This window comes from Lactuca virosa, chromosome 1 (genome assembly GCF_052849685.1).
Source record: "Lactuca virosa cultivar CGN04683 chromosome 1, Lactuca_virosa_CGN04683_v6, whole genome shotgun sequence".
NCBI classification, from domain to species: Eukaryota; Viridiplantae; Streptophyta; class Magnoliopsida; order Asterales; family Asteraceae; genus Lactuca; species Lactuca virosa.
This window is the reverse complement of record NC_136426.1, coordinates 104,891,358-104,912,544: the sequence shown is the minus strand read 5'-3', so window position 1 is coordinate 104,912,544 and position 21,187 is coordinate 104,891,358. Positions and strand designations below refer to the sequence as shown.

Genomic DNA, 21,187 nt, shown 5'->3' with positions numbered 1-21,187 from the left:
TCCTAAAAAAGCCAAAATTAAGTCAAGGCCCACGTTCCCAAACCCAAGCCAATAATCAAACAAGAACATGACAAGAGACCGAACCCATGTCCCTAATCCAAACCTTTTATTATAAATTATTTTTCAAAAACATTTTGCAAAAACTCTCGGATCCTAGTTTGAGACTGGATTCACATAAGTGTTCCTCCAATTCGCTCAAACCAGGGCTCTAATACCAACTTGTAACGTCTAGTTTTCTCAACCAATTTTTTTATTTAGAGTAAAACTTCCCACTTATAAAACCAAATTAAGAAAACCATCTGTTCCCAATTACAATTATTTAAAATCGGAGTATTATAATGAATGTGAAATCCTCAATGTTGTTGATGAGTGTGTACACTCCCGCCTTCGCCTTCCCATAGCCATCGATGATACTTGAAACAATAAACAACTGGGTAAGCATAAATCTTAGTGAGTTTCCCCAAAAATACCCAATATGATAAACATGTTGGATTAGATGTCTAAGCCCATAACTATTATTGGTATGTACTTGACCCGAGAGTAGCATGGTCCATTTGGGTTGCATATCATCAGGACAATTTGTTAGGATGGACTCTTGAGAGAAGGTTATATATGATTTATTAATATATTATAAGTACTAATATATTAATATGAAATCATATGGTTTTAATTAGTATTGATCAAGAATTAATTTAAAATTGATTTAGTGATCAAAAATAGACTAATTAAATCTATGGGGACTAATTATGTTAATTAATTATATTTATGTGTGTTGGGCTTATGATCCATGTTGGACCAAGTTTATATATGGATACATAAAGAGTTGGGTCACATGAACCATAGATCATAAGACCCATGGGTATGGATTTGGGTTATATCCATGACCCTAGAAATCCCACATATAAATACATACTTCATTGCCCAAAATCGTGACTAGTGTATTCTTGGAGTTCATGGTGGTTTTGGGTGCATGGAGATTCTCTCTCAAGTTCCTCCTTTGTCCATGATGTGTTGTGATTCCACTTGAGGCTTCCACACTATTGGGGCTAAGCTCTTAAGGCTAGATACATCAAGACTTCAATCTCCACCATAAGGTATGTTATCCTAACTAGATTCTTGTGTGGTATATGACAATTATATGCTAGTCATAGGTTTAATACCTTGGAAACACCATTGCATGTATAATTAGTGAAAACATAGATCCAAGGTATTTAGGGTTGCATGAACACCTTAGGAGTGTTAGAATGCTCAAAACCCAACAAAACATACAAGCATGCATCGGGTCCACTCAGTCATCGGTTTGGAATACCTAGGGTTTGTTGGCCTATAGCCTCAACCCAACCGCTCTTCCCGAGCCTCATTGCCTACGACTTACAGTCTGCCCGCACTGGGTATCTTGGCCTACAACACAAAGCAGGACCGCCCCAACCCACTACTACCATATGTCGACATATAAACAATCAGGATCAATTAGGCGCATAATATAGGCAAACAAATATCATACAACTCACTATCGCCTACTAGTCCTCACACTGCACACTCCCCCGCTACCAACTATCCTCATGAAATGTGTAACCATAAGTAACCAGAGGTGAGATAGCTACCCGAACAGATGATCCTACTCTAGAGCCACAACCAAACAAGGAACAACAAGAAAGCCTGGATCAAGAGTTCTCAGGCTATCCTACATGACCACATACAGTCCCTAGGGCGCTCCACTAGATGATAACCAGCAATTACATGTAAACATACAGATCTATAGATCACTACTGCATAGCAACATCCTAAATACCAGGATACAGATCTAACAGATCACTACAACATAGCAACATACCAACTACCAGGATACATATCTAACAGGTCACTACAGCATAACAACATACCAACTACTAGGATATAGATCTACAGGTCACTACAGCATAGCAACATACTAAATACCAAAAATACAAGGAATACATAACCATATATACTCAGAGGTGAAATAGACACCCGGATAGGTGATCCTACTCTGGAACCACAACCAAACAAGGAACATGTAAAAGAACCTAGATCAAGAGTCCTCAGTCTATCCTACCTGACTATATACAGTCCCTATGTCATCCTTCTACTAAATATAACCAAAACTAGTGGGTTGGCATTGGTGCATTCGACCCACGGGTACAGTGAGGCGAAACTCACATGAATCGAAGAACCATGAAAGACTGCGATATGCTCCCTTCTACAATTCTTGCTCCCGCGAATCCATTAACACCATAACCAGATAAAATCTTAATCAATAGCCCAAAATCCTCAAGTTTGACCCAAACTTGGTCAAAAATTCAACGATCAACGGAAGTCAACAAAAGTCAAAGTCTGAGGCAGTTGAGTACGCCCAGCGTACGCAGCCTCATCCCACTCCTTCATTAAGCACTTAATCCATTAAGTACTTTTCACCCAAACTCATATATAGCCTCAAAATATTGTCTTAAGTCATAAATTTTCCACCTTTATGACTTTCCATGGCTAGGGAAGGTCCAAAAGCTAAAACCCTAACTTATTAATCCATTAAGACATCACAACTCTTGCATGGAAGGGATAGAAGGACCAAGATCACATTTTTATGGTTCCTAATAGCTCCATAAGGGATAAAGTTTCCAAATTTATCCATTAGAAGGGTCCCAACAAACAAGATCTAGTCTTTAAGTCTCAAAGGGACCGAAAGTGCATCTTTTTCAACTTAATCCATTAAGTCCAAGTCTTCAACCTTCAGATATGAATCAATATGATGTTTAGATAGATAAAGTTTCCAACTTTATCCATAAAAAGGTCACAAACTTTCAAGATCTAAACTTTATGCACTTAAAGTGACCAAAAGCTCATAACACCCAAAACTAGCTAGATCTAACAATTTCATCATCAAGATTTCAAACTTTATACCTCTATAAGAAAGATCAAGGTGAAAAAGGTCTGGATCTACAAGCTGAAATGCAACCAACTCGTCTTCAATGAGTTCCTTCTTCTCCAAGGTGCAGCAAGAACACTCCAAAGAACTTAAAAACACCTTCTTTTTGCTCACAAGGCTCAAACTAGGGTTAGGGTTTCAAGAGAGGGTGTTGGAGAGGTGGAGGCTGGGAATGGAATGGGTTTAGGGAAGTTAAGGAGCTTAAATAGGGCTCAAACCACAAAAATTGGGTTTAGGCACTGATCACGTATGCCTAGCGTACTCTCTGTACGCCCAACGTACGCGGCTAACCCAAAAATCGTCATAACTTCAAATGGTCGTAACTTCTTCGTTCCAACTCCGTTTTTTATGTTCTTTATATCCACGGAAAGGTGTTGAAAAGCTCTACAATATTATCTAAATACCCTGGACTAAAAACTTCTCAAACAAAAATCCATATTTCATGCAAGAGCCTATGACTTTTCCCTTTCTACCCTTCGAACCAAAGCACAATTCAAGGGTTAAATCTCTTAACTAATATTACCTCCTTCCACAAGGTCTAATATTTACCTCCTTAAGGCCCAAAGCCTTTACAAAATCGACTTCCGTCCCACGACCCTGAAATAAGAAATGACGAGAAACAGGATATTATAGAAACACTACCATGAATCATGGTTATCAAATCGTGCTATCTACCATCAACCAGTTCCTTAGGATCCTCGTGACTTCCCTTGATTCGATTATGGACCATGTGCTTTCTGTAGCCCAATACTACCTTTCACACATATCCATACTTTCCTCAAGAAGCATCCTGAGTCCTCTAAATCACCTACTCATAATAATACTCTCAACACTCGCTAAATAGCATAGCAACCACACTAAATCACTTCCTAGGCTCTCTTAGGATCCCCACCTCACCCTGCCATCAGCTGCCGAAAGACCCCCATTAGTGCCAGTTAACTACTTCATGAGTACAATCACATGCAACACAACTTAAATAATCTTAGATTAAAAGACTAAACCCTATAATGGTTGGACTCAGACAATAACTGCGCAATATGACCAAATCCTTCACTCTAAGATTATTTAACATTTGCAGCATGTGACCCATCTTTTTATTGATTGTATTGTTGCTGCACAATATGACCAAATCCTTCACTCTAAGATTATTTACTTGAAAGAATATTGACATCCCCTCAGTTCTTTGTCCCTCTTGTGATTCAAGTACAGAAAATGTGACCCGCCTTTTTATTGATTGTACTGTTGCTACTCAAGTTAGACATTGTATTTTTAAGTGGTGTGATTTGCAACGCCCCACTTTCTATTACATTACCGAAATGTTCGATTGGATAGATTCATTAAGACTCACCATGGTGCGAAAGAAAGTGTCGAAGGTGATTATTATGATAAAGTGGTGGTCGGTATGGAATTAACGAAATGCAATAATATATTAATTGGTTCAGAGACTTTGAAAAATGAGTAACTTTGGAAAGTATTATTTCGAATTCTTTTAGTTGCTTTTCCTCTGATTAGTTTTGTAAGTTTAATCAGAGTCGTTTCAAACATATTTTAGGCCATGGACGAGAGAGAAAAAAAAGCTCTTAAAGTACACAAATTTCATTAACTTTTTTTATAACAACTCAATAATTGAAAGAAATTTATTTATACTAACTTCTAAATATAACATTTTTTATTACAAAAATCCATATATTTAAAGAAAAATACTTCTTCTAGCTTTTTGAGATGCAAAATTATTAATGATATCTTCAAGATCGATCGTCGATAAAAAATTTAGGCCCCTTTAAAAGATGGATTATGGACGGTCGCCCTATTGCTCAACATCTAGTACGGCCTGGGTTTAATGTTCATTGGGTTGTTTGGTTAGAAAAACTAATGTTGATTTAAACTTTGTAGTTATTTACTAGCTTTTTGCTAGTCTTTTCTATATATTAATCTTTAGGATGTTAAAAAAATAACCCTATTATTCTTTTGCGAATTTGTTGAGTGGAATTTAATTTAAAAATTTAAGCATCGAAAGCCGGTCCAAGCCATGGGTATTTAGAAATGACCGGTCTAACTTAAACTGATCACGTTGTTTGTCGTTGGTTATTTATTAGGAGCAAAGCCAATGATGGGTCTAGACCGGTGTTGAGATTGAGAACGGGTCCGATTAAGACCAATCCAATTGTCTAGAAAATAAATATTTTGATTTTTAAGAAGTCAATTATGAACAAAATTAACAAGTTGATGTCACTACTATATTAAATATTTACTACGGGTCAGCTTAATTAATTGACCTGAAGTTTGTGGTGGCGTTGAGCCTATGTTAAAATGCTAGATTATATACATGTTAATTAGTTGAACGTCGTGGCCTTATGGTGTCAATTGTCATAGGTCCAGAAGGAATATATATTATTTGTCAATGCTAAAATCTAAGAGATAGAAATATATAATTTTGTGTTGGTAGTTTAACATTTTACTAACACTCAAATTGCAATATCTGATACGTTCTAACATTTAACTTTCCATACATTTCTGAAGAGCTATATCGTGTTTTGGTAATATATTTGTAAAAAATACGTTTATAGTATGACAAAGAAGACATTAATTGTTACATAGTTTTACAGATGTATTACTTGATAAATCATTGAAGTATTCAAAATCTCATTGACAATAATAATACATCTTATTATATTTGATATTTGTTCAACTTTAGCTTTAAATGTTACTAAATATTTTAAATTTTATTCAAAATAGAAAAGTCGGTTATGAAAAACAGTTGACCCTAGGAGAGAGAAAAGTCAAAAGAGAATTACTGCCTATCAACACCTGGCGCTTGGCACTTTGGCAGACAACGAGTTTCATCTAAACAGCACCAGTGCACCCCCACTAACCCATTAAGAAAAAAAAATATTCAAATATTGCACACTTTGTATTAAATTTCCAAATCAACAACGAAACTATAAGTAAATACATGTTTTTATTGTCTCCTGGCTTAAAGTTAATTTTTCATAAGCAATGTGATAGGTATATATTTCACAGAATATATATGCTTCATAAAATTCTTCGGTTGGTTTTTCTCGGTTTTTATATATTCTAAACCTGAAACAAAACCCGATATTTCGATTTTAAAAAGCTCAAACTCAAACTGTCAGTTTCTATTTTGTTTTCGGTTTTTCGGTTCGCAGGTTCGTTTTTGCGCCTCCCTATAAAATACCAGGATTACTTTTCCAGGAGGAAAGGTTGAACTTATTTTGAGAATTGATTTAAGTTAAAAGGATTAAAAATGCAAATTCTATGCTTACACACACTCCACAAACACACTTTTCCCACTCTTTGAGCTTCTAACTTCTCTTTGAAAAGTCAAAATATTTGCGTGTGTTGACTTTCTTTAGCAAAATTAATATCTTTTTGGTATAAAACCAAGTTCTCTTCACTATTTGGCATCATTCATATCGATATTCGTGATAACTTCACAACAAAAACTGATTCTTTCCGATCTCTTTAACTTATTCTTCAAATTCCTGATTCGTTAATGGCTGATCTTGAACAAGATGTCCAAGTTCCTCGCTTTTTTATATGTCCAATTTCGCTTGAGATCATGAAAGACCCTGTAACTCTCTCTACAGGGATCACATATGATCGTGATTGCATCGAGAAATGGTTGTTTTCTCAGAAGAATGAAGTTTGTCCGGTAACCAAACAAGTCGTCGTTGATATTGAGCTCACACCGAACCACACCCTCCTGCGACTGATCCAGTCATGGAGCACCCTTAATCCGTCGTCTGGCATCGGGACATTCCCAACACCACGGCTTCCGATCTCCAAAACCGAAATCGTAAAACTCTTGAAGGATTCTTCTTCAAAGTCTCCTCACCTGCAAATGAAGTGTTTGAAGAAGTTAAAAACGATTGTTATGGAGAACGAAAAGAACAAAAAGTTGATGGAATCAGTAGGTGCAGCTGATTACCTTGCGTGGATCTTAACCAACGTGGATAATAAAATGACGTCATCACCACCGGCCGGAGACGTTTATGGTGTCGACGAGTTTATTTCGACTGGAGCAGACGAAGCGCTAAGCATTCTTCACCACCTTCACCTGTCACCAATGAGTCTTAAATCATTGTTCGGAAAGACTGGAGATTTCGTTGAGACGTTGACGCGTGTGAGGGAACGCGCCACCAGTTACGAGTCACGTGCTTACGCCGTCATGTTACTAAAAGCGATGTTAGAGGTGGCGGAGCCCATGAAAGTGACGTCATTAAACCCTCGTTTCTTCATTGTGCTTGTACAAATCTTGGTGGATGAAATCTCCCGGAAAGCCACAAAAGCAACACTAAAGCTACTCATCAACGTCTGTCCATGGGGGCGGAACAGGATGAAAGCGGCGGAGGCAGGGGCGGTTCAGGTGCTGATCGACATCCTCCTGGATTGCACAGAAAAGAGAGTCTCGGAGATGGTTATTGTGGTTCTAGACCAACTTTGTCAGTGCGCAGAAGGACGATCGGAGCTGTTGAAACATGGAGGTGGATTAGCGGTGGTTTCCAAGAAGATCTTCCGAGTGTCATCTTTGGCTAGCGAGAAGGCGGTGAGCATCTTGCATTCGGTAGCGAAATCCTCCGGCAACAGAAGTGTTCTGCAAGAGATGTTGCAGTTGGGGGTGGTCGGAAAATTGTGTTTGGCGCTGCAAGTAGACTGTGGAAGGAAGACGAAGGAGAGTGCAAGTGAGATTCTAAAGATGCATTCTAGGGTTTGGAAAAATTCTTTTTGCATACCCTACAATTTAATTGTTTCATACCCATCCTAGACGAGAAATTTTTTATTTTTGAAATCATAGAGCAAGAAAATATAAATAAAAATGGTTATGATCTATTACTTTCCCGTGATTGAAATTGTAATTTTATTTATGTTTGTATCTATATATAGGATTCCTTTTCTAACTTATTGTATTAATTATAGCAATGGAATGTCCTAGCGGTCTTTGCACAATTCGGCATGGTATCAAGTCATTGTTCTTAGGGTTATCAGTTGTGTCTCTCTTAAAGGTCGGATTTCTTTTCTTCACGCGTTCTCTCCGATCTGCCATCGATTTGTTGCTACTCGACAACACCTTTACTTTACTCAATGTCATTGTTGCTTGCTTCCTGCTGCATCTCTATTCACAGTGACTCCTTATGTAGTCTTCTACAACGTTTCTCCGACCATTACACAACCTTCATACTCACAACTCTCGCAAAGGGTTAGAGATGAGTAATCTCTACCTATGGTAAGCGGACCTCAGGACCTGGACCTACGTAGTTCCGGTCCAAGGTCCATCAATTTCTACAAAACATGTCTGGTCCAATATTCAGTCCGGTTCGGTTCGGTTCGGTCCGGTCCAAATGCTCACTTTTACGTCTAAGAACCGGAAACCAGACCGGAGCTGGACCTGGACCTAATAAGCCTCAACAGGTCCGGTCCAAGGTCCACCAATTTCTCTAAAATCGGTCTAGTCCAAATGCTCACCTCTACTTCTTAGCATTGTTTATGTCTTTTATTTCTCCTTTTTTTTTTCTTTTTGTTTTTGCCATGACCACTCCCAACACAGACTATACTACTACTCCATCATCACATCACCTTATCTATGCAATGACTAATGTGCATTCTCATTTTAATTTTAAACTGTCACTTGATGGATCTAAGTACAAACTATACAGTCGAATTAATCTTTTTGGATATTTGCAAAGGTGAAAAAGTGATGGGTCATCTCAATGTAAAATCAAAACCATTCGGGGAACATGTTGAAGATTAGGAATATATTGACTCGCTGGTCAAAACTTGGTTCTACTCTACTTACGAACCAAACTTACTTCAAATAATTTCCACTGGTAATTGCACTACAAAGGATTTATGGGACAAATTTAATGAATTCTTGAACAATAAGATGTTTGTAATTCTTTAACTACAATCTGCTCATGAACACCAAGAAGGAAACGACATCTATCACTAAATTTTGTCACATGCTAAAGAATTTAACCAATGCACTATTGATATAGCTTTATTTGTATATACATTTTGGGTAATATCTTAGTATTTTCAGCTATGATTTGATATATTTTAAGATAAATGATACTTATGCTTTGAATTGATATTTTATAGATAAATTTGTAACTAAGAAGATTTTGAAGCTAAATGGAGCAGATATATAAGCACCAAAGAGAAGATATGGATGAGATGAAGACGAAGAAATGTGTCGACTACTCCTCATCTAATAACCAATGGAAAATCGAAAAATTATTAGAATAAAAATTGTAAAGGTGCTTCTAAGGGGGTGGGGGTAATGTTTTCTTTAATTTCAGAAGAGTACGACGCCTGATAAAGCAATCTTTGCAAATGAAAGGGCATAATAATGATAATATGATACGGCCACGTTTGTAGCCAACACGAGGGATGAGCATCGATCCGAACCCGGACCGAACCGTACCAAGAACCGAAGAACCGAGAATCGATTTAATGGGAAATGAAGAACCGGGAACTGGACTGAACATCCCAATTCTAGTTCGGTTCAACAAGTAAATGTGCTCTTTATGAATGTGTTCGGTTTCAGGCCCGACATGGACGGAGCATATATAGGGACAGCCCCCCAAATTTTTTTTATATATAGTTCATAAGTATTAAAAAGGTTACATATTATGCCCAAAACTATAAAGTTTGACTTTGGCCCCCCTGTTCTTCAATTTTTATACGTATTCTATTTTCGGCCCCCCAAATCATAACTTCAAGCTCCGTCACTGAGGCCCGGCTTGAACCGGATTGAATACCCCGGTTCGGATCTGGTTCTGGTTCAATTTTTTTTCGCTGACCGGGTCAAATACTCAATCCTAGCCAACACCCACCGGAAGTATTATCAAATATTTATTTAATTAATATTAATATGTATTAATAAAGAAAACAAAAAGAGGGTAGTTAAATGTAGCATCCATGTAGGCCTTGAATAAATTATGGGAAGACGAAATTCTGGAACAAAATATATATTTTAATAAAATAATCGAACTTTTATCATCTTAGAAAATCCACAATATTTGAATATCGATTTGGTAAAAAATTCAAATGGTAGATGAAATCATGCAAGAAGATCAGGCTGAATTGGACTCGGCCTTTGGACTACCCCTTCTATACTTCACAGTTCACATGTTTTTATAATTTTATTGTTTCTTGTTGAACATACTAAATGCTGTTTATCATTAGTCTCAAGTCTTATCAACACAATCTATTGATTTTAATTCTCTTTTTTACAAAAATAAAAATTCAATATCTTACGGTAAACATCATTTAAGAAATGGACTAAACTACTATAAACTTGAACATCAAAAAGCAATTGATCTAAGGGTATCAATTATGTTGAAAATATGTCACTTCCCATTCTGTAAATGCTTGTAAATGCTTGAGGTTCAAGTCATGTGATGGACAAAAGTTGTAGAATTAAGTTATGTTTAGCATACTAGCTAGCTGAAAAACTAGTTGATATCTAATAAGCTAGCGGATAAAAAATAATGTTTGATCATTGGTGACCAAACTGATAAACTATCTGAAAAATATAAAATAATATATAAAGACATGTAGAAAAAAAATATTTATTATAATTAATTAAAGGTATATATGAGAGAATTTTAGAAAAGTTTTAGGTAAAAAGCTACACTGAATAGTTTTAAAAAACTAGCTTATAAACTGTTGTTTAATTTGTCAAAGATGACAACATAAAAAAAAAACTAAAAATTAAGTTAGTTTATAATCTAGGTTATGACACGCCAAACATAATGTTAGGAGTAGGATTAGATGGATGTTTGAGTTTATCACTCTCAAATAAATAAAATAACATTCAAAAATTTAAAGAGCTACATGAATAACACAATTTCTATGCAAAATATATGCTATCACCCCCTCTTCCAAGTTACAATACAACAACAATAAATATCAATAAATATCAAGAGTTTGTCCGACAAGACAATCAAAAGTGTTAAACCAAGTTGAAGATGATGGTAATCTATGATTGGATTGATAATAAAAACTAATCTTATAGGTATGTTGATTAACCATGGATATATTTGAATTGTGATATACACATTTTTTTTAAATGTCGGTTTTGGACAAAAAAAAATAACTTTTCTTGTACATATGTAGAGAAACTTTTAAATTTCAGCATTGAGAAATGAGAACCGGTCCAAGCATGGCCCATGGTATGGGTAGTGTTACTATTTACTCAATTACTAGTTAGTAATGAGCGGTCCAACTTGAGTTTGTCCCACGTTGGTTATTTATTAGGCGCAGTAATGAGTCTTGAGTCTAGACCGGTGTTGAGATTGAGAAATGAGAATGGGTCCGATTAAGACCAATACAATTGGGTTTAAAATATATTATTTTTAAACGTCAATTATAAGATTTAAAATAAAAGTTACAGTTGGAAAGAACAAACGAGTTGGTGTCACTGTCAAGTTGGTTGGGTATATGATGATATCTAGAAAGGAATGGAAACTCTGTGAAAACAAAAACGAATGCTCGCTTAATAATTAATAGCGAACATTCTGGTTATGCAACAACTCAACAAGTGCAGCAACAACTCCTTGCCCTTCAACATTAACATCCAATTTCGGATCTTCAATCTTCCTATTCAATAACCTATCAACTTCGCCTCGTAATTTCTGCAACATTCCATCAATACCAATTTTAAAAAAAAAAAAAAAAAGAAAGAAGTAATCTCTAATTTGTTGTAGAAAAAAAAAACAACGAAGTATACGTTACCTTAATCAATCCCATCACGCTCTTGGATGCTGAAAACTGAAGGTATCCATCGAGCATCTCAATCCCATCACCATTTTTGGTTTCAACAAGATTACCACCAAACATAAGCAAAGCATAGTCCGATATATTTGTGGCATCACGAATATACACACTGCTTGTTTTCACTTTTTCACTGTATACCATGAAAGGAAGAGGAAAAACGTGGACCCCAGCGTTCACAGAAGCTGGATGAATATCGACTTTTCCAACTTCTTTGGTGTAAAGAGCTGTTCGTTTTCCTCTTCTTTTACATTGGACCACATTCGGGTACAGCCCAGCACATAGTATCGCGCACACCATTTCCATGTCATCGCTGTATTGGTTATACGCCTGAGAAAACGGACATTGTAAATTAGATTATGTTTTAGTTGGAATGATTGAAAATGATGATGATGGGAATTTACATTTGCGCCCTTGGATTTATCTATGAAGCCGATATCGGAAAGGAGGTCGAGAAATTGGAGACGCATGTCAGCTATCATTTTTAAGGTTTGAACTGACAAGAAATTTTCCCAACAGAAGGATTTTTCGTTTCCGGAACGTTTCGCTTCTTTCCACCCTTCGAATGCTTTAAGAAGAGCTATGTGGTCACTGCATGAATAATTAGTTTAATATAATGGATGAAATCAAAGATTTGGAAGGAAAAAAAAATTAAATTATGAAAATTGAGCAATTGCCAATGTCGTTTTGTGATGTAAGGATTTGTGTGTTTTTAGTGTTGGACATGATTAGAATATTTGTGTTTGTCAACTCTCAAAGTGTCAGATGATGATTGTTGCCCAGCTATTCTCCTTATTTATCCATAATTGTTTATTTATTATTTTTTTCTAGTCAAGACAGACTACCTAGCAAGTATTTTAATATCCATATGATGTATTTAGTTTATAAGATTTAGTAGGTATTACTATTTAATAGGGTTTTTTATTTAGAATATAATATTTAGTAGTTTGACCTAATCTAGTATTCTTAGTCAATATTCCACTGCAAATATTTTATATCTAATAGTTGCATACTTGTATATGATATCTAGAATGTGTTTCTTTTATTTATTTTTGCTCCAGCACCTGTCTCTATTTAATATTTATTAGGTATTAGTCATTGCCTCACTGTTTGACCATGTTTTATTTTTATTCATATATTATTTAATTATTTACATATTAATCCCCCTTTATCTTCCTTATTAGTATCACTATTTTATACAATACTTAGTATATAGCTATATATAGTATAATCGTCATTTTTACCGGTAATTCATGTTTTATCGTAGACAAATTTTAGTTTGGGACTTTTTCATAAATTAGGGTAAAATATTAGGACTTTTTTGGAGATTACCCTATACTATATTAAGCCTAACCCTTGTTTTCAAAATGAAAATATGTTTTTAGGTATGTAGAAGCAAAGTTCTAGCTTTTTGGATTAAGCAAAGTACCAATGTATACAGGATGATTAGAGCATCTACAATTGTTGACTTCTATAATAGCTTTACTATTTTTGTAACATCCGCTTCCCACTAACTTTATTTAACGAAAACCTATCATCATATATTTTCCCCAATGGGAAATCTTTTTTGTAGTTTTTTCTTTAACAATTAGATATCTATCATCATCTATTTAAAATGGTATATAAAGCACAAGTCATTTTTGATATAATGTGTAGTTAAAAAATAAAAGATAATAAAATGATTCAATGATTGTTATATGTTATTTTGCTACCATTTCATATTCAGTAAGAGATTAAAAAATAAATACCTGCATGAATCACCAGCAAAGGATCTTTTTGCTTCATCAGCTTCCTCTTTCCTATTAATTGGAAGAATAAACGGGCTCCGATACGCAAGAGCAGCAGCAATTGTTAAAGCAGGATTAACACATTGAAAAATGGACCCCATGAGAAGCATTTTCCCAATATTTGGCTCTAAAGGCAGAGTGCACAGGTGGCGTCCAAGTGGCGTGAGCTCTTCTCTATCATCTAAAGCCCCAATAGTCTTCAAAAGTTCAACAGCATTTTGAACAGAAAGAGCATCAGGTGGCTGAAGTGCCTTAGCCAAAAAAGATCCAATAGCTCCAAGCTGTAAACTTTTTATCTGTAAACAAAGCTCTTGCAATGGTGTTCTAAGAATTTCAGGTAGTTGATATTGAAGCATGGAATCATGCACCATTTTTGGGTACAATCTGTAACATACGCCAGGCTGTACACGACCCGCCCGCCCACGTCTCTGTCATCACCACCCAAACATCACATCAGCAACCCATAAAATTACGTTTTTGGTCCCTGCTATATTCAGGGACCAAAAATGTAATTTACTCTAAAACATTTAATAAAATTTTCCTAAAGTGAGACCTGATGTGATGAAGCTTTTGATATCCATGATGGAAGCAAACACGCAAGCTTATTTAAAGCATCATAACTTGTCTCTTTTGCTTTTCCACAATCCACAACATAAACCACATCATCTATAGTTATACTACTCTCAGCAATATTTGTTGCTAAAACAACTTTTCTGCAAAACAATTGAAAAAAAAAAATACAATTTCTTACAATATGAATTGATTAAAATAGTAGGAAAAGTCAAACAGTCAAAGATGTACCTTGTTCCAGAAGGAGGTCGGTCAAAGATTTCACGTTGGTTCATGGTAGGCATAGAACCATGAAGAGGGAGGACAAGAAACTTTGTGGGATTATTAAGAAAATTGTTAGCCTTGACATTATCGAGAAGCTTTGAGATTTCATCCCAACCTGTGAGAAATACTAGAATTGCCCCTGGACCTTCGTGTCTACAGATATACTCAATGGTTGCTTCCACTAAACCCAAGTCTGTTTCTGAACCACTCCAAGCTTCAAGAGATTGTCTAGTGTTTGCACTGTAGCTTTTGTATACAGAACTGATATCAGCTTCCTACAACACCAAAATTAAGTTCAATAAGTTTTATAGCACTGAATCAATCATAAACACTAAAATATAATCATGCCTCAAATTTCTCAGTAATGGGATCAGTTTTGGACTCTTGTTGTCTCCTCCTCCTCCTTGAAAAACCCTGAACATTATCAGCCTCAGATTTCACTGAATAACGGGTTTTCTCCAGTACATCTTCTAAAAATAGTTCTTGCACAGGAAATGTCAATCCCTGTAATATAATGGAATAGATTGATTAATGTGATAATGTCATGTTTAAGTAAATGTTGAAGGCTAAAAATTCCAGAAGATTGAGAAAAAGTAATACCGGGATATGAATGGTTGGGGAATTTCCAAAATATTTGGAGAACAAGTCAGCATTGATAGTAGCACTCATTAATATAAGGCGTAAATCTGGACGTTGAGGGAGAAGATCGCGTAAAATAATTAATAAAAAATCTTCATTCATTCCTCTTTCGTGAATTTCATCAACTAACAAATGGCTGATTCCTGTTAGATTTGGATCTTGAACCTACAAATCAGCATTACAGAGAAGACATTATATTAGTTGATGAAATTTAAAATGTACAATTTATGTTATTAAATTCAAGGAAAATGTGAAAAGAATCAGAGTACCAGTTTTCGAAGCAAAACTCCTGTTGTGCAGAATAATAATCTTGTTTGTTCAGAGCGATTTGACTCTAGGCGAATTTGATAACCAACAGATTGACCGAGGTTTTCTCCTCTCTCATTGGCTATTCGAGCAGCTACTGATATGGCGGAGATACGGCGGGGTTGGGTGCAGATAATATTGCACTCAGAGCCACGTAGAGATGATATTTCTTCCTCTAAAATGAACTGAGGAAGCTGTGTGGTTTTACCACAACCTGTTTCCCCTGAAACCACTAAAACCTGGTTTTCTGCAACAGCTTTTAGAAACTCATATTTCATTTTATGTGCAGGAAGCTTCTCTCTGAATAAGCACATTGCCTTAACACGATCAGATTCCTTCTGTCTTTCCTGTCTTTCTTTGAGTTCAATGCTAAGTGCCTTCTTAGCATTATCTGAGATTCCAGTACTTTTATCTGATTCATAGGGTGATTGTTTGGCAGTTTGAATGAATGTGGTAGAAGAGTTGTTAACTTTTTCAGTTGCTGTTGAACTATCCAATAGATTCTCAACTCTTCTCTCGGTTTCTGTAGACATATGTATCTATAAAATAGATTTGGCATAAATATGAATGAGGTCAAAATGTATACAAAGACTAGCTTGTAGTTGTAGTTGTAGTACCTCTTTCTGTGAAGATCCATGGCGCTCATCAAGATCTGCACGGTAGTTTGGTAATGGAACTTTGCTCACCACAAGTGCCTTGCCTTTGTTGTATGCATGGCTTTCTTTGCACAAAGAAAATACGAAAACAGTAATGTAAGGTAGAATGTGGATAACATTGGAGATATTTGGTTGTTTTGAGAACAAGGTTAATTACTAAACGATTCATACAAATAATTGCAGTACTTACAAATAAAGTCCCAGCTGATATGCCATATCAGAGAGGGTTTGTTGATCGCCTCGACTGAAGAAATGTTTTATTATCAACTCTACATCTCCCCCACTCTTCATTTGCTCCATTTTTCCCCACCAGTGGTTCTTATCAAAAGCCTCAACCTGACAATCATCATATCATCATTCTATCATCAGAAGCATGTATTTATAGGTGTTTAGAAATTAGTAGCTGTTGATGATTTCATTCAAAATGTAAAACCCTAGCAACGAGATCAAGTTCATCTGTAAAACGGAAACAAAAACCTAAATGAATGCAACCTCGCCTTGCGTCTGTCTAAGCCGCTCAGCACGCCAAACAGGGTCCCACCATCTCTGTTCACCTCTTCCACCTCCACCTCCACCACCGCCACCACGGCGACCACCTCCTCGACCTCCTCCGCGACCGCCACCGCGACGGCCGCCTTGAGCATTAGGGCGGTAAGACATGGATGTCGTAGTGAACTGAATAGTAGTTGAGAAGTAGCAGCAATTAGTGATGAAACGCGGAGAAAACGAGCGCAAATGCACTCGCATCGCACTAGACTCGGTTTTTATAGGGATGATGATGGCCAGGTTGAGTGGAATGTGAGACAGACGGAGTTGAAAAATAGAAACCCAGCTACCAAGCAAAAAAAAAAGGTTAGAAAATTCAAGTTGTTTAAAAATTTTTATAAATGTAATATATAAAAATTTATAAAAATTTTTATAAATGTAATAATTTCATGTGATTCTAGTGTTATCAACATATTTTAGTAATATCAAGATAAAATTTATAAAATCTACTATAATAAATGAAAATAATTTTGCCACATGTCAATCTCTAATGAGTTTTCACACTTGTCATTTTGTGATATTTTTTAAATAAATAATATCTACATGTCAATTTATGATTTTTTTCAATTTTTAAAATTAAAAAACCACATAATTACTTATATATGTAAACTATCAAATGTAATAAATATTATACTAAATTGCAATTAATATGTTTCGTATTTCAAAATTTCATTCTTTATATCAAAATTTTATTTTTAAAAATACTTATTATTTACATTTTAATATTTTATTTTTTTTAATTAACCCGTGTAATACACGGGTTTTACACCTAGTAATCTAAGAAACAAGTAAATATTGTAACACCCCAATCCAGGTACGACTTGAAACCCTTGAAGAAACTTCATTTTTAGCATATTGGTCCCTTAAGTACGTTGGGCTTACGTGCCGAATGTCCAAACCCTAATTTTCGGACATGAGACATATATATACACGCTTAACTCATTTGAGCCTCACCCTAAACAGCCTCCTTCACCTTCAAACGTCTCTGGAAACCCTAATATCAATTGTGAGTGCATTTTGAGCTTTAATAGTGCATTTGTGGCCCTTTTAGTGTTCATTCAAGAAGAGGAGGTTGGCAAGCAAGCTTGGAGTGGCCTTGGACTTCAAGAATCTGAATATTTTCGACCTTGAGGAGCTTCTAGAGGAATAAAGCTTGCATCTTTCCACTTTAATCTCTAAATCTAGCTAGGGTTTTCTAGTTTTGTCCCTTTGGTTTTTTTTGGACCTCCACGATGAGGATTACCGATGGCCGTCCTGTTAAGGCAGAGGCTCCAGCGGTGAAGAGTCGCGCCTTTCAGCTGACTACCGAGGAGGCTCGTGTTGGGTTTTGAGCATTCTAACACTCTTATGGTGTACATGCAACCCTATAAACCTTGGATCTATGTTTTCTCTATTATACATGCAAATATTAACTATTCCAAGGTTTCATCCTAACTAGCATATTATGAAGCACCTATACTACAAAGTTCTAGTTAGATGACATACCTTTTGATGTAGTTTGATGTCTTCAAGCTTTAAGAGCTTAGCCCCAATAGTGTGGAAGCCTCAAATGGAATCACAAATCACCAAAACACCTTGGAAGAACTTGAGAGAATATGTATGCACACTAAAATCGGCCCACTCTTATTTTCACACACTTGTGCCAATTTTGTGAGCCAATGACCCCTTTATATATTATGGAGGATTAGGGTTACATCCATGTAAACCCTAATACCCATGACCTTTCATTTACATAGGATCCATGGGTTAAAAGTTCCATGGACCATCCATGAAAGCTTAGCCCAACCTAAATGAACTTGGCCCATTCCATATATATAAGAGTTCATATTTAATTAGTTCTTTTTCATCACTTAATTAATTCTAAATTAATTCTTGATCAATACTAATTAAATAATATGATTCCATATTAATATATTAGAACTTATAATATATTAATATAAATCATAAATATACTATTCTCAAAAGACTATCCATATAAATTGTGCCGGTGAAGTGCAACCCAAATGGACCATGTCGGGTCGGGTCAAGTACATACCAAATATAGTTATGGACTTAGACATTAATCCAACAGTCTCCCACTTGGATAAGTTTAAAACTATTATTGAGTATGACTTCAAAACCTAACTGGCAATCGTAGCTCTTAAAGCCGCTGTCGAACTCTGACCTTGTCAATGACTTGTCCATTAGATAAGGGATCATATATTCCTCCATTCTAGATATCATATGGACTGAGACATGGATTATAATCATTCTCTCTGTCCATTTGTTGTTTCCCGATTTTCGATTTATGATGACTGACTGATTGAACAAATCAAATCAGTCCTGGCTTGGCCAAGCACTCACATGTGTCATCACTAAATCATCGAGGGGCCCACAGATATCGCTTTTATCCCGAAGGTAATAGGAATGGATAAACTTCGACTCATATGGCTTGTTCTACTACTTGTTGAATCATACACAAAGGCACGTTTTATAACATCGAGTTACCAAATGCGTTTTCGTGCAATCAATGTATAACCAACTCATAGTAACAACTCATATCTCTAGGTTTGAAGAATATAAGATATTATCGTCTCATGATCACTCGTGATAAAATCCATGAAGTGATTCAAATGAGCGCGGGTTGAATCCAATACTCAGAACTTATGAGCACTCATGAGTGTTATAGCACCACTTTGTCCACCAACTTGGACCTCTACAAACCAACCCATGACAGTCTTGATTCATATCTACTTCCAACATATGACCGACTGTGGATGGTTTGAATAACTTAATCATTCAGGAAGAGCGACTTAGTTATTCTGGAAGTCAAAACATGCAAAGTGAAACACAAGAATAAATGAATCAAATATGGTATCAAACCCTATGAATATAAATAAACACTTTTATTTATCACCATACTGATTACTCATTATTCATTGTTTCGGTTTTATCAACTTTATACTTGAATTAAAAACACTAGTTGTCCCATGCTCCAAGCATGTACACTATGTTTTTCTTAAACAATAGCTTTGCCATACACCAAGTATGCACTCTATGTTTGTCTATGATCCTTACTTTGTGAAATAAACCAATTGAACATAATTTCAATGATTCTAATTTCACACTCCCAAATCCTTATCGAAAAATGTGAGAATTTCAAATTCCTATCATTTATCGAAATCTGTTTAGATTTTAAACTTATATGCACTGACCCTCCTGTAATGAATATGTACAAAGTCACAAAGACTTGTCAATAGTCATTATAAGGTATTCCAATGGAGATCAACTCCATGGAAACTAAGTCTCATATTCAAAGTACATTGATTTGGACATGCTTCTTGCATTAAGTTTTCTAATCTTACACAGATAACTTCCACCTATGGAGACAACTCCATATTCTCATTTTGACTATCACTTCTGAATAAGAGATGTCTCTTTTCAGAATATGTCAATATGGTCCTTCCAAAATTAGCACTATACTTCCAACTGTCCCTGAGCAACCAATCTTTGGTAAACCTCAGATTGTCCTCGACAATTGCTTAATCATTTTAGTCATATCCAATTCTAGACCTTTTCCCTTCTTAATGCCTCTGGGCATTTGGAAAAATTTAGAAATGACAAATATTATAGCACATGCAATCGATCCTGTACCCAAAGCAAATGGTACACGATTCATGATGTCTCACATAAAGACATGATTCTAGACCAGTCTTTTGCTACAATATTTTTATTTGCCATATTTTCAAAATTTGACTATGAAGAGGGATGCCGTAATCATAATCGAATTTTGAGAACGCAATATATAGAATTTCCTTAAGTTGAACCAATCCAACATGAAATTCATATATATATTCTTGACTAAAGATGATTAAGGTCTCAATCTAAGCCTTTAGAACTGAAATGAAGTATATCCTCTCCCTTAATTATAGCAAAACAACTTTTTCAATCCCTGCAGCCTCACGAATTGAAACTTTTGTTTTCTATATTTAACATTGCTAACTTGCAACACTAACAATAATTATCATGCTCCCACTAACATGATGATTATTAGCATAACACTTATGCTCCCACTAGCTTTGACATGTACTCAGAAATCAGTTGGACTTCTAGAAATCAATACTTTATTGACTTTCTTACCAAAGTTCAGATTTCTGATACGAGATGCTTTGATAAAACTTTATCAAAATCATACACCTTTCCTTAGATAGCATGCATGTGTGTCTAAACAATTTCAGAACTATGAAAAGGGATGTCGTAATCATAGTCTCAATTGTTTAGACCTTTTGCCATCTGCTTCAAATCTACTTGGTGGAAGTGTTTCCTCACCATAATTTTCATGAATCGGAGAGAAACCTTAGGACCCTTAGATTTTATGGTGTATGTGTTCTTATCCATGTGAATCGTCAAAACCATAGTCACAAGACAAGGATAATGACAAATCCAAACTCATATGGACTGAACTTATGCAATCTTAACTTCTTGCCACCTGGCAGTACAGGGCCTGCCATTGCTTCCAAGTTGTTATGCAACAAATTGAGAACTTTCAGAACTCCTATGCAAAGCCAACTTTAACTGGAATGGGCACAAAATATGTCAACACGATAGGTTATAAACCTCAAGTCGTGTGCTAGTGAAGAACCTCAGGTTTTATTCTTGATTAGTTCTTGAAATTCTTTTTAGGATCTTTAAGACTCCCACTA

At 35.7% G+C, this 21,187-nt stretch overlaps 1 protein-coding gene and 1 pseudogene across 3 annotated transcripts; one reads left to right on the top strand and one right to left on the bottom strand.

The window, feature by feature from the left end:
* Positions 1–6,359: 6,359 nt before the first annotated feature.
* Positions 6,360–7,860, top strand: LOC145155187 (E3 ubiquitin-protein ligase PUB23 pseudogene; annotated as a pseudogene).
* A 3,422-nt stretch (positions 7,861–11,282) lies between these two features.
* On the bottom strand, positions 11,283–16,758 carry LOC145155151 (RNA helicase family protein). 3 transcript variants are annotated; one of them, XM_079075581.1, is made up of 12 exons: positions 16,452–16,758; positions 16,150–16,295; positions 15,921–16,020; positions 15,267–15,842; positions 14,959–15,162; positions 14,707–14,862; positions 14,326–14,633; positions 14,078–14,237; positions 13,486–13,952; positions 12,142–12,328; positions 11,699–12,067; positions 11,283–11,598 (listed from the first exon to the last, which is right to left on the bottom strand). In XM_079075581.1, the coding sequence occupies exons 1-12, from the start codon at positions 16,704–16,706 to the stop codon at positions 11,467–11,469; spliced, it is 3,060 nt and encodes a 1,019-aa protein (XP_078931707.1). In that variant the 5' UTR covers positions 16,707–16,758; the 3' UTR covers positions 11,283–11,466. The 3 variants fall into 3 exon arrangements, with proteins under 3 accessions (XP_078931707.1, XP_078931708.1, XP_078931709.1); XM_079075582.1 differs by having other exon boundaries at positions 16,437–16,528; XM_079075583.1 differs by lacking the exon at positions 16,452–16,758 and having other exon boundaries at positions 15,921–16,024; positions 16,150–16,269.
* Positions 16,759–21,187: the final 4,429 nt, after the last annotated feature.

What these genes read in the sequence shown, in the direction of transcription:
- LOC145155151 (XM_079075581.1), bottom strand. Translation starts at nt 16,706, where the DNA reads ATGCGAGTGCATTTGCGCTCGTTTTCTCCGCGTTTCATCACTAATTGC. An exon ending in TATCAGCTGGGACTTTATTT is followed by an intron (nt 16,021 to 16,149) that starts GTAAGTACTGCA and finishes GTGCAAAGAAAG; the next exon opens with CCATGCATACAACAAAGGCA. An exon ending in ATGGATCTTCACAGAAAGAG is followed by an intron (nt 15,843 to 15,920) that starts GTACTACAACTA and finishes TCTATTTTATAG; the next exon opens with ATACATATGTCTACAGAAAC.